Source organism: Larus michahellis, chromosome 6 (assembly GCF_964199755.1).
Source record: "Larus michahellis chromosome 6, bLarMic1.1, whole genome shotgun sequence".
Classification (NCBI taxonomy): Eukaryota; Metazoa; Chordata; class Aves; order Charadriiformes; family Laridae; genus Larus; species Larus michahellis.
The window spans coordinates 5,862,152-5,875,175 of NC_133901.1; the positions used below are offsets into that span (position 1 = coordinate 5,862,152).

General features: G+C 46.6%; 1 protein-coding gene across 2 annotated transcripts in view; it reads right to left on the minus strand.

Annotated features, from left to right (window-relative positions):
- The window catches only part of LOC141744332 (uncharacterized), a 207,535-nt gene that overhangs the window by 16,717 nt on the left and 177,794 nt on the right, over positions 1–13,024 (minus strand). For both annotated transcript variants that reach the window (XM_074590005.1, XM_074590004.1), the window contains 4 exons: positions 8,897–9,025; positions 2,842–2,970; positions 1,044–1,172; positions 412–537 (listed from right to left, as the gene is read on the minus strand). In XM_074590005.1, the coding sequence (XP_074446106.1) occupies positions 412–537; positions 1,044–1,172; positions 2,842–2,970; positions 8,897–9,025 (513 nt within the window). The remainder of the gene's footprint in view (positions 1–411; positions 538–1,043; positions 1,173–2,841; positions 2,971–8,896; positions 9,026–13,024) is intronic.

Sequence of the window (13,024 nt, forward strand, 5' to 3'; positions counted from 1 at the left end):
CTGGACCACGTGCAAGGTAGGTGCAAGCTGAAGCATTACAGGCCAATTTGCTGAGCCACAGAGATGACAGCATGTGGCCAATCTGGCAAACTCTCCTTGCAGCTCAATCCCTTTCGTGTGTTCTTCCTTGTACCCGTAAGGTAGAGAAATACCTTATTTTTGTTAGCAGGCAGGGAACAGAAGTAGGATTTGTTTGGACAAGGGCATGTATTTGTGGTTGTGCAGGGAGCTGCCCCCGGGGCTCCCCAGACATGCGGTGAATGCTCACGCTGGTGTTACTTCTAATTGTCCTACAGAATACTGGAAAATTAAGATAGAAAATAGAGACGGACTTCCTACTGGGGAGGAAAAAATGGCTGAGTGCAGAAGCGAGTGTTAAAATAAAGCATCCGCAGAAGGAACTGCCCTTACCAACATCACAGCGGTCCCCAGTCCAGCCGGCGCGGCAGATGCATTTCCCCGAGTGCTGGTCACAAACCCCATGGTGGCAGCTACAGTTCCGCTCACAGCCCTCTCCGGACCTCCTGTCCCCACACTCTGAAACGAGATGGGGGAGACTGACAGGGTCCAGGCTGGAGGGGCTCTAGGGAGAACACGTTTACACCTCTGAAATACGGCGAGACACCTAAGCTGGTCCTAAAAACCTTCGCTGAGGGAGATTTCGAAGGCACACTTAGCAAAATTCTCTAGAAATACGTAATTTTCCTTCTGGAGGATTTCTTTTATTATTTTTTTCTCCTCAGACTGAGTTCACTACCTATCTTCCCTGTCCCCAGGGGACAGAGAATAGCTTATTCCTCCCCTTTATCCAATAAGTTTCTAGCACCACGGTACGTTCAGATGTCAATGCCGTATCTCCCCTCGGTCCTCTCATCTCCGACTAAACAACCCCAATTTTTTCAACCTCTCCAGACCCCGTGCTCTCCAGCCCTCTGACCCTCTTCTCTCTTTTTTCTGGGCTGTCTCAAACCAGACCTCACCAGAACTGAATTTCGTTGTGGAGCAACTGGTGCTGGAGGGATGGAGGATGTGATGAGACTCACCCAGCTCACAGGCTATCCCCGTCCAACCCTGGGGACACCGGCACTCGCCCGTCACCCGGTCACACGTCGCCTGGCCGTGGCAGACGCAGCGCTGTAGACAGTTTGCACCATACCATCCAGGAGGACAGGCTGCAAAGAGGAGGCAGGACAAAAGCCTTCCATTAAAAAGAACAGGAGGACGACACAGGTTAAGCCCAACCCTTCCCAGCTTACACCCCCTCTCGCCCTGCTGATCACGGAGATGCTGCGGGAGCTACAACCGAGCGAAAACGGGGCCATGACTGATAAGGAATTACACACACCAGTGTAAAACGTGGTCTGGGAACAAAGCAGGCGATGAAGTGAATTAAGTATGATCCACCAAACGGCCTTAGGATTTTCTGTTCACCCCCATGAAAAACAATCTCTTGTATCCTACCAGCTTTCTCAACACCAAAGAGTGGAGTTATTGATTTCCCTGTTTTCAGCACTTCTTTCTACAGTCTTTAAAAATCACAACTCCTTTTCTAACTGATCTTGCCACCCACAGCTGGCTGATGACATTTTACAGTTTACCTAATTTTAATTAAGCATTTTATTAACGCCATCACAACCAGATCCTATGGACAGAACCTCATTTTTTTTGTTTGGCACAAAAAATACACACCTTTTAAAGATGCTAACAGGGGCAAGTTCTCACTCTGCAAAAGCCCAGTCACCAGAGGATGGCTCTCCCAGCCTCACATGCTTATCCCACCTCCCGACTCCCAAAGAGAAAAGAAACCCCCAAACGTATCATGAAAGAAAAAGGGTATGTTTGACAACGTCTTCGTATTTGACAACAGCTGTTTTAACTCCTGCTTTGGTTTTGTATTTGAGACCTTCATGCAAACCAGAAAATTTTAGGTCGTCTCGTACACGTCACCGAGAACAGTTTGGTGCCTTCCCAAATTTTTACTCCTTCATGGAAAGAGCTCTTCAAATCAGGTTTTAAAGGGGGACTCAATTAATTAATTAATATATATTCCTCTACTCCTGCCGGTTTTCATCCACTTTCCCTAACCGTCCTCTCGGCATGCTGAAGGGCAGCCGCTGCTTGGGTGGAGGTGCTGACCCCAAAGCCCAGCTCCCCCAGCAGCATCCCCAGCAGCATCCCCAGCTCCGCGGCACTGCTTACAGAGCCAGGTACCTTGCGGGAGAGGCGCAGGAAAAGGAGCCTTCCGCAATGGGGACGGACAGACTTCTTCTAGCGGCTTGGGCGCAGGGGATTAGGAGGTGAAACATAAGCCTCAGCGCAGCCTGTCTTTGCCAGCCTCTTTTCTTAAGACTCCTTGGAGTTGGGCTTGCGTTTGAGTCACACTTATGGGTCTAGTTGCCAAGGCTGGAAGTCCCAATGCCTTTCACATGTTCTGGATTTAGCCTATGTCTGGAACAGCGTACGGTAATGACGAGGATCAGTCAGGCGCATGGGACAGTAAAGCAGGCCACAGAAAAGAAACAGTTTTGTTTCAGTGTCATAAATGGGAGTTTTATGGACCTTTTCTCCCTTAATCAGACAGCCTTCAAAACCAGCTCTCTTCCAGTTTATGACTGTTTCAGCCCCCTCTGCCCCATGTACACTGAGCTCCTACAGCAGGCCCCTGAAACGCAGCATCACAGATTTATTTAATGGACTGAGCCGTGTTGTTGTGCAGATACGAAACCAATGACAACACAGGCCAACGAGCTGGTAATTAAAATACCCACAAAGTCCCCTGAGCAGAAGTTCTAATTTTCCCTCCTATAGTCCTCTGGCAGGGGGTTGAATTTCCAACTGTACCTTCTTCGCAGGTGGCTCCTTTCCACCCTGGGCTACAAAGGCACGTCCCGGTTATGTGGTGACACAGGGCTCTGTTGTGACAGTGACAAGCGTGGCTGCAGCCTGGCCCATAGCTGTCCCCCTGGCAGGCTGCAACGAGAAAAGTCCATAAAACCCCATCAGGATGCATCAAAGGAGGCATCGTACAGAGCAAACCTGAGACACAACCCAACACCGGAGAAATCAGTTTGAAACTGGCTTCCAGTGACACACTTTTCACATCATAAGGGCGCCTACGTCCATATATTAGCCATGCCTGACATTATATAACGCGGCTTAAAAATATGTATCATAGCACGTTCCGAAGAGGTTTTTATCGAAGGGCAGGATCGCTCGGGTGATGGATCAGCTGTCAGCCCCTGCCCTCCGGAACGTCTTTGTGCTAAACTAATGGTCCAGCAGAACCGCCAGCTTGACAGCCCGGGTATTTATTTGCATCCTGGTAAGAGAACCGACAACTTCATTGTTTTCGACGTTCATTTTTCACAGCTGGATGCCTTCGCTCACCCAGAGTCTCATGCTTTGGTCAGAGAGGGGTGATATTTTCAATGCATTCAGTTAAGCAGCTGGCTCCCAGGTGAAAACTTAACACAGCCGTCTCGCAAACGTACACTTGCTGCAGCTCCGCTTTCAGTGCTGCTGCCTGTGAAAAATGGCAGCGATAAAATTCCTGTAGTCTCCGTCGCACCAGAGATTTGGATAGCTTTAAATGGTGGAAAACAGACAGTGCTGCTACCCTGTTTTCTTCAGATATCACTCACAGAATACAAAACGCGTTGATGAAGTCGGAGACCCTCCTTGCAGGGTTTCTGTGCCTGCCTTGCAGAGGCTTCTTCACTTGTGCGAAGCTTTCAGAGCCTCTCATCCCTGCTGGCACACACTGGAGAGGCAAAAAAGGCTCTGATCCCTGGTCCAGGAAAGTGTCCTCCACTCACTGAATATGACATCTCCCGGGATCAGACCCAAACGATGACTTTTCATCAACACCTCTATGCCTTTGAGGGTGTCAGTGTGCAGAACAAGATGCAGTGCTGCAGGAGGACACATCCCCAGGGACTGAAGGGAGAAGTGAAACCACCTCAACCTCAGTGGTGAACTTGTATTACAGCATCCAACCCATTCTCAGCTCTTTTCTTCCCATTTGCGGACCTCCAGCTTCCCGACGTGGTTCTCACAGACACCATTTCTCCACGGACTTCTTTTCAACACTGCTCATTTTTTGTCATCGCTTGGACCCCATCCACATTGAAACCACAAGAAAGTGCAGGAGCTCAGCCCCATCGTAGTTAAAAGTTTGTTCTGCAAATGAGGCCTGGTTGCCAAGTTAAAAGTTCAGCCCATCCTACAGAGCTCTGGCTCGGTTTTGGGAGCAGAACTAAATATTTCCACAATACAGACCAGAACTATATCATAACCAAGCCAAAGGAAAAACCAGCTCAGAACCAGGTCCCCTGACTGGTTACTAGTGGTTCATGTGAGGTTTTTGGAGTATGCGTGCAAAGCTCTTGTTACGCTTACCAAGAAGACAAAAGAATTTTCCAGTGAAAATTCGGGTAAGAAAGCAGAAATTTCTGGAGAAGAAAATTTTAATGATTCTATTGGGTGGATGCAAACATTTTTAGCTTCTTAGTAGAACAATCCTGATTATCAAAGTCCTTTGAAGAATAAGATAACAAGTGATACATTGAAGCTATTTTATGAAGTTCCATAACTGAATGTACGAATATCCCTGGGACTTTTCTCCTTTCTTCATGATGAGTGCAAAGGGATGAAGCAATAGAAAGGTTTAAATTATTACACTTCTTCCTGCTTCAAAATTTTCCTCTCGGTGCCTTTCCTCTGCAAGAGGAGGATTTATTTGTTTGCAGTCTTAAAAATCTCTTTTTGAGATTAAGGAACATGAAACTGGAGACCAAAACATTCAGACTGGAAGGCAACAGCCATCCAAAGTGTCGGGGAGCACAGGGAAATAACTGATGGGCACTAAGACTCAACAGAGTGCCCAGAAGCTTTGATTTCATGCAGCTCCTGTGGATTACTCTCCCCAAAATGAAGCTTCAGCTTTAAAAGAACAGGGAAATTGTAAAGTCAAGTGCTCACACACCACGAAACGTCAAACCCCTGGTTATCAGCGCCCCCGAGCAGAGACTCTTTCCATACTCATTTATTTTGCAAACCGACGTGGTCTGGTTTTACCACAAGGAACTGCTTCTGTGAAGATCCTGCTGAGCCCCAACAGCTCCAGAAAGAGACGTTTTTTTGTACTAATAGAATCAGGGCAAAATGTAGATGCTGAATTGTGTTCTACATTCCATACAGTCTACAGACAATTCTACAGTCCGTACACAACATGACTTCTTTTTCTGTTTGTTTGGTTTTGGAAACTGCAAAATTTGGTCCAGTTTGTATAGAGAAAGGAAGGTTGCATCTCTGGCATAAAGAGATGCCAAATGTCAAGTCCTCACGTCTAAATTGCTGAGGCATCACGACACTCCACAAAACAGTTTAGTTTATTTTAAACTTAGGCAATACACCTTTCCTAAACTTCCTTCTTGGAAATCTAAAATATCTTAGGCAGACACTCAAAAAAACCCAACCCAAAATAAAAAAATCACCAAACACAATATTAAGCTGAGGCAGAGCTTGCTTGGCAGATTTCATCCCAGATTAATATAATTAATTTACAAGCAATTGAAAAACACAGTCTTGTAATAGGAAGTGTTACGCAGCTTCAACAAAAGGCATTACTGTCCATATCGCCCATAATTAGATAGCAGTGTATAAAATGCACTGCGTGGACGGCTTAAGATCAATTCAAATCCCATGATGTCAAAATTATTCCTCAATATCCTCCAGCGCATTGCCTGCAATCTGATTACTTGAACACGAGCGCTGTCCTTCCAGCTGCTAGGGCTGGCGAGTCCCAGGAACCGGCCAGGGGAATATTAAACACCCAACAAGGATGGGGAGTGGTGAGCTGGCGTCTCCGACCCATGGTTGCCTTACTCTGAGCAGCTTTGGAGCAGCATGGCCGAGGTCCAGTCTTAAAATCAAAATGAAGATTCTTCATTTAGCCAAGAGAAAAGGAAGGTTAATCCTTCGCACCATTAACTGGCCTTGCTCTTTTGCTTACAGGCGAAGGAGACCTCGGAGGCTTTGGCATCTTCACCAGCATGAAGAATAAATCAACCCGGCATAAAGCTCTAATGGTTGCGGCTCAAGAGAATAAATAGGTTTTTTTCTCATGCGAGTAGAGAGGGGCTCAGAAGGCCGTTGACAAAGAGCTGCATTTCTTAATTGAATTTAATGAAATATGTAGGAACAAAGCTTCCCATCCCTAATGCAGTCTAAGGAGCACGGAAGGGCCAAGGGGATACACTGCTAACGCCGTGGCTTGGCTGAAGGGCAGTACAAGTGGGCTGCGATCAAGAAGCAAATATCGTTCCTGTTCAGCAGCACCTTTTCTGCTCTGCGGTACGGTTATACGGCTCTGGCTCCGCGTTTATTTCTTGGTCAGCTCATTAACCTACACCCACAGGGGAGTATTACCACCACCACCACCATCCTCAGCGGTGGGAGATGGAAAGCCAAGCATTCCTACTGGGGGGCCGCGAGGAGGCAAAAAGGACTGCCATGGCGGGATGTTTGCAGAAATATCTAAAAAGTGGAAAGTTTCACCAGCATTGACCCTCCCGTAAATCAAAAGAGCAGGGGATTTTGCAGGAAAAGCCCCTTCAGAAGACAGGCTGTGTTGCGTGGCGGGGGCAAATGAGGAAAAATTCTGATGAAGAGCAAGCGCAGCCCTCAAACAGGGCTGATTATAACACAGCGTATAGCTGGAGAAGTGTTTCAATATAAGTATAATTCCTCTCTATTTTCTAAATTAAATTAATTTTCTGTTGCAGAAATCTGCAACCTTTGGATTAAGGAATTCTTACGAAAGTGTTCACTAACAATGAAAGTCGGCTCCTTGCAGAGCTGCTTTGGCCCCCAGCTCTACACCACAGCCCTGCAGACGGCAGTCGTATTTTCAAAAGGAAGCACAGACCATGACATCATCCTAAAGGGAAACGAGGAAGCTGAGAGGCTAAAACATGAAAATCTTAAAAGAAAACATATTTGCTAAATTTTGCAAAGGGGCTCAGTGATCTCCATGTGCAATGCCATGTAGCTACAGAAAATGATTTTATTTCCCGTGACATTTAGTGAACAATTTCTCAGAAGAGCCAATTTTATATATGCACACACACAAACACACCAAAAAGCCTCAAAGTTTGTGGGATAATCCACACATGTGAAAATCTAGGAAGCCAACTTCTTTTAAAAACAAATAACTTTTCTAAAAATTAGTTGAAAAACTATTTTCTCATGCTCAAACAACAAAATAGTCCCAGCTCTGATTTTTCCACTTGGTGCATTTGTAATCTGTCACTTTATAATTGATAATTAGCTGAGATACACCAGGAACACGGAAATCATGTCTGACTAATCTGATAGCCTTCTACGATGGCATGACTAGACGGATAGATGAGGGGAGGGCGGTAGATGTGGTCTACCTTGACTTAAGCAAGGCGTTTGACACGGTCTCCCACAGCATCCTCATAGGGAAGCTTAGGAAGTGTGGGTTAGATGAATGGACAGTGGGGTGGATAGAAAACTGGTTGAAAGATAGAGCTCAGAGGGTTGTGATTAGGGGCACAGAGTCTAGTTGGAGACCAGTGACGAGTGGTGTTCCCCAGGGGTCAGTACTGGGTCCAGTCCTGTTCAATATATTCATCAATGACCTGGATGAGGGGATAGAGTGCGCCCTCAGCAAGTTTGCTGATGACACCAAGCTGGGTGGGGTGGCTGACACACCGGAAGGCTGTGCTGCCATACAGAGAGACCTGGACAGGTTGGAGATCTGGGCAGAGAGAAACCTTATGAAGTTCAACAAGGGCAAGTGTAGGGTGCTGCACCTGGGGAGGAACAACCCCATGCACCAGTACAGGTTGGGTGCTGACCTGCTGGAGAGCAGCTCTGTGGAAAGAGACCTGGGAGTCCTGGTGGACAACAGGATGACCATGAGTCAGCAATGTGCCCTTGTGGCCAAGAAGGCCAATGGCATCCTGGGGTGCATCAAGAAGAGCGTGGCCAGCAGGTCAAGGGAGGTCATCCTCCCCCTCTACTCTGCCTTGGTGAGGCCGCACCTGGAGTACTGTGTCCAGTTCTGGGCTCCCCAGTTCAAGAGGGACAGGGAACTGCTGGAGAGGGTGCAGCAGAGGGCTACAAAGATGATTAGGGGACTGGAACACCTCTCTTATGAGGAAAGGCTGAGGGATTTGGGTCTCTTCAGTCTGGAAAAAAGACGTCTGAGGGGTGACCTTATCAACACTTATAAATACTTAAAGGGTGGGTGTCAGGAGGATGGGGCCAGGCTCTTCTCAGTGGTGCCCGGGGACAGGACAAGAGGCAATGGGCACAAACTTGAGCATAGGAAGTTCCACCTAAACATGAGGAGGAACTTCTTTACTCTGAGGGTGGCAGAGCACTGGAACAGGCTGCCCAGAGAGGTGGTGGAGTCTCCGTCTCTGGAGACATTCAAAACCCACCTGGACATGTTCCTGTGTAACCTGCTCTAGGTGACCCTGCTCTGGCAGGGGGGTTGGACTAGATGATCTCCAGAGGTCCCTTCCAACCCTATGATTCTATGATTCTATGATTCTATATAATATTTCATCTCTCAATGTTGCACAAAAATAAAAGCAGAGATTCGTCATATGGTAGGAGATGGGTCTGCTATTTAAAAACCCATGCTTATAACGTTTGACAAGCGCCAACAGCAGTTAAAAAAAAAAAAATTGGAGTTGATTATTTACACAGCTACCAAAAATTGTTCCCTTTTTTGGCATCTTTGGAAAGGAACATGACCTATCTAAAATTGTACCCTGGTAGGTCATCCTGCATTCCGAGAAGGAGCCCATGTTAATGCTGGAAGAGTTTGGGAGTGGGGGTGGTGAGCGTAGCCCGTACGTACGCTGCTCGCAGGTCTCTCCCAGCCAGCCGGGGAGGCAGCGGCAGGTTCCCAGGACGTGGTCGCAGCCGGCAGCATTCTTGCACTTGCACACCTGGTGGCAGTCAAGCCCAAAGAATCCATCTGGACAAGCTGAAACGCAAAACATTTCATTTTTAGCAGAGTTCCTTTTTCTTTTTTTGTATAAAGTCTAGCTGAGAGATCTGATGACACGGGGTGCTGCTCATCTTTCCATGGCTGTTCTGTCACAACGCCAAAGTTGCTTCAAAGGTTAAACCTGCGCAACTCTGCGATGTGCATCTCAGCAAAACGCGACCCGTTTTACACAAGCAACAGATTTCTGCATAGAAAAATACGGGTGAGAATATATTGAAAAGCCATAAAACAGGCGAGAGAATGATCCGGAGGAAAAAGGAAATAATTCAACATAATGCAAGACCAGGGGCCCGTCCCCCATTATCTCCCTGTCTTTTGAAATGCAAAACTTCTGCTCCCATTTACTCTCCCGACGCCTCTGTAAAGATTTTTTTTAACAGTGAACATAAGCCACAGTGTTGTAGTTCAGTACCGAAATGAAAACCTGGCAAAGAGAACACGTAGAGAAAACCAGGATAAATTAAATGTAGCACAACAACTCCGGGGAGCTTAAGGAGCTCAGTACCTGCATCGAGGACACACAGAGCAGGCCCCTGGATTCAATTTACATCTGTACCAGTGCTGACGAGAGTGAAAATAAGCCACCGGTGCCTGTCAGGGGGCCGCATCATACCCAACATGCTGCATTACAAGAACGTTAAGGCTGCTATGCAGAGTTAAAAAAAATAAATTAGGAATTATGTTTTCTATGTAGCCTTAATTTAACCTCTCTGCATATATATGTGTTTAGATTATATAAGTACCTGTATAATTAGGTTATACGAAATGATAATAAATCTGTAGATACACAACTGTACGTCATTCTTTCCACAGAACCCCTGAGTGACAGTGCTCATTACATGAACTGCGATTCAATAAAACTTAGCTCTCTGTCCTCCTCCTTCAATATAAACTCATAGTCAAAACCTGATCCTCATGCTTCTACCATGAAATCAGAATGCCTGACTTCCCAATGGAGTCTTGTGACAATTATCATCATACACTACTCAACGACCCACGCGAATTTCAAAGCTCTCTGCCAGGTCACAGTAACACCATTACCCCTATGCATCTCCCACTGCTGGACTCTCCGGTCCCTTTCCTTGCCGTGTCTCTTCCTCACGCCCAGGCTCTTTGTCTCAGTCTTCTCTTGCTATCACTCCCACAAATGCAAATTCAGCCCTCTGAAAGGGCAGACGCCCCTGCGGTCTGCTTTGGATACAAGGGGGAAAATCCAGTATCTGTAGACAGAGCCGAGCCTGGACCTTCAGAGAGCAAAGGCGGCAGGGTACCACGCCGCCACGTCCCTTTGGCTTCTTTACTCTCTGAGCTCCCGCTCAGCTTGTGCTACGTATGATTGTTTCATCTGCTCCAAATCAAAGGGCTGCTCTTCCCTTCGCCCAGACTGCAGCTTCTTCCTTGGCATATGAAAGATCTCTGGCTTACGCCACTTTCCATGCGTGCGTTGTCTCAGAAAAGCAGTTTATATCATAGCGATATAAAACTGCGACACATCCCTCAGCCTCTGGTCTGTTGGTAGACGGGGAGAGAGCTGTTATCAAGTTGTAAGGAAGAGACATCAGCATGTGGTTTCAATCTTTATGTCCTTATTTATTACGCTTCAGTAGTGCGTACGGCACAGCATACAAGAAAGGACTTCTCCTACTTAACCCGAGGTGACTTCAAAGGCTGACAAAGTTTTTCTTTGTTTAATGCAGGGACTGCACAGCGCTGTCAGCTATTCCTAGACATGCACAGTATTTATTTTTCCCTTTTATCTTGTTAAAACAGAACTCTTGCCGGGCTATCTTATGATAATGATTAACTGCTGAAATCCCAAGAGAGAACCTGGTCCGTCTGTCCTGCAGTAGAGCTGATTCAGACAGCAATTCAAACGCACACTTTGAGTGCTGTGCTTCACAAGGCCTATATGTTGCTGTTATTAATGCATGGATTAATAAACATACTGTAGGAAAAGTCCGAGAGCCCTGCTGCCTCCAGTTTGTGGGATAATTGTGCGGCATTTGGGATAATCCGTCAGATCAAGCAGCGAACTGGGTAATTCTCCTGTTGGCCTGATCCCGTAACCGGACACATGCCTCGGGTCACACAGCACATACCAGCGCAGCGGGGAACGAAATTAAACAAGATGACAGTGCAGCAAAGACAATTGCAACCTTCAAAGCGGGAGCAGCAGATGCTCAGCGCTTCACACAATTAAATCAATTATAACAATTGCCTTCCCGATCGGGAGCAGAGCAAGGCCGGCGCAGGGCAGGGTGACCCGGCTGGCTCGGCGTGCTCCTGGCAGAGCTGTGAGCATGGATGGCGACAGGCACATCTCCAGTCCTCTTGGCTTTGCTGGTTGGGCAGTTGGACTGCCCGGCATCAGGAGCCCATGGCCCAGGCTTCATGCAGGTCAGATGTTAACGTTTATTTGAAGAAAGAATCATAGACTCATAGAATCATTTAGGTTGGAAAAGACCCTTGGGATCATCGAGTCCAACCATCATCTCCACTCTACAAAGTTCTCCCTTACACCATATCCCCCAACACCACAACTAAACGAGTCTTAAACACATCCAGGGATGGTGACTCCACCACCTCCCTGGGCAGCCTATCCCAGTGTCTGACCACTCTTTCTGTGAAGAATTTTTTCCTAATGTCCAGCCTAAACCTACCCTGCTGCAGCTTGAAGCCATTCCCTCTTGTCCTATCGCTAATTAAGCATTGATATATTTAGCTATTTATGACAAGAAAGATTTTTTGGGAGTTTAGGGTTGGGGTGTTGGGTTTTTTTGTGGTTTTTTTTTTTTTTCTTTTTTTTGACTTGCCTGTTTAGCTGTAAGTGCATTAAAACCAAAGCCCTGCAGCAGGGGGTGAATACAGTAGGCATCTTTTCTGGAGAAAATGCTACTCAAGTTATCTATGCTTTAACGGGACAGAGAAAGGACTTAAAGCCATCTTTTGCCACGATTACCACCTCTGCACAGTCCACGAATGCAGAGGCATTAATTGCTGCTTCAGTCCAGGAACAGCCAGAACTCCACGTGTGCCTTGAGTACCTTCTCCCCAGGCACGTAACATTCTCCACTCAGGAAAGGTTTCTGGTGGCATTGCTAGTAGCATCACTCGCAAGAAACCACCAAAAAGGATTCATTTTCCTTTGGTAACGCTAGACCTTGTGAAGAAACGTACATTATTTCTTTAGTGTTCTGGTGGTATCAACTTGCTGTTTTCAAGAAAATGCAAAGGAATCCTTTCCTAGGTTGTTCAGATTGTCTGCAAACATTTCTTTGTAGATTATTTTGTTTTCAGCTTCATTTGGAAATGTTAGCTACTTCGCAACTGCTCCTTTTGCAGCTCTTTTGAAAGAGTTACAGGATCCACAAGGTTCATTTTTCCAATGGACTGAGCAGAACAGAAAGACGGAGCAGGCATGTTCCACCTTCAGAAATGTCTCATTTTCTTTCAGAAAGGGTCTTGATAACTTTATTCTTACCTGTTGTTATTATTATTCTATGTGATCACATAACTACTTGAGAGGCAGCAGTACAAATGAATGATACCAGTCGGAGATGAAGAACAGCCAATTGAAGCTGACTCCGAGCAAAGCAGAACTGGGATGCTGATGGACTGACAGAAGTACTCTGAAGAGTGTGAGGTCTCTTGGCAGCATCCTGTGGCTGAGGGCACAGAAGTTCAGTCAACGCCTGAGTAACCCACAGCAAGGACTCACAAAACAGCAGCCTGGAGCAACAGTGTCTCCTGCTACTGGTTGGCTTGGAAACTGTCCTGTGCTGGTGGATGATGATGATGTGGCTTTGGCTGTTATCTGTATTACTGCCAGGTGATATATGTAGGTAAAACACCAATTTGCACTGAATATTGCAAATATCACAGAATGGTTCCGGTTGGAAGGGACCTTAAAGACCATCTAGTTCCACCCCCCTGCCCTGGGCAGGGACACCTCCCACCAGCCCAGGTTGCTCCAAG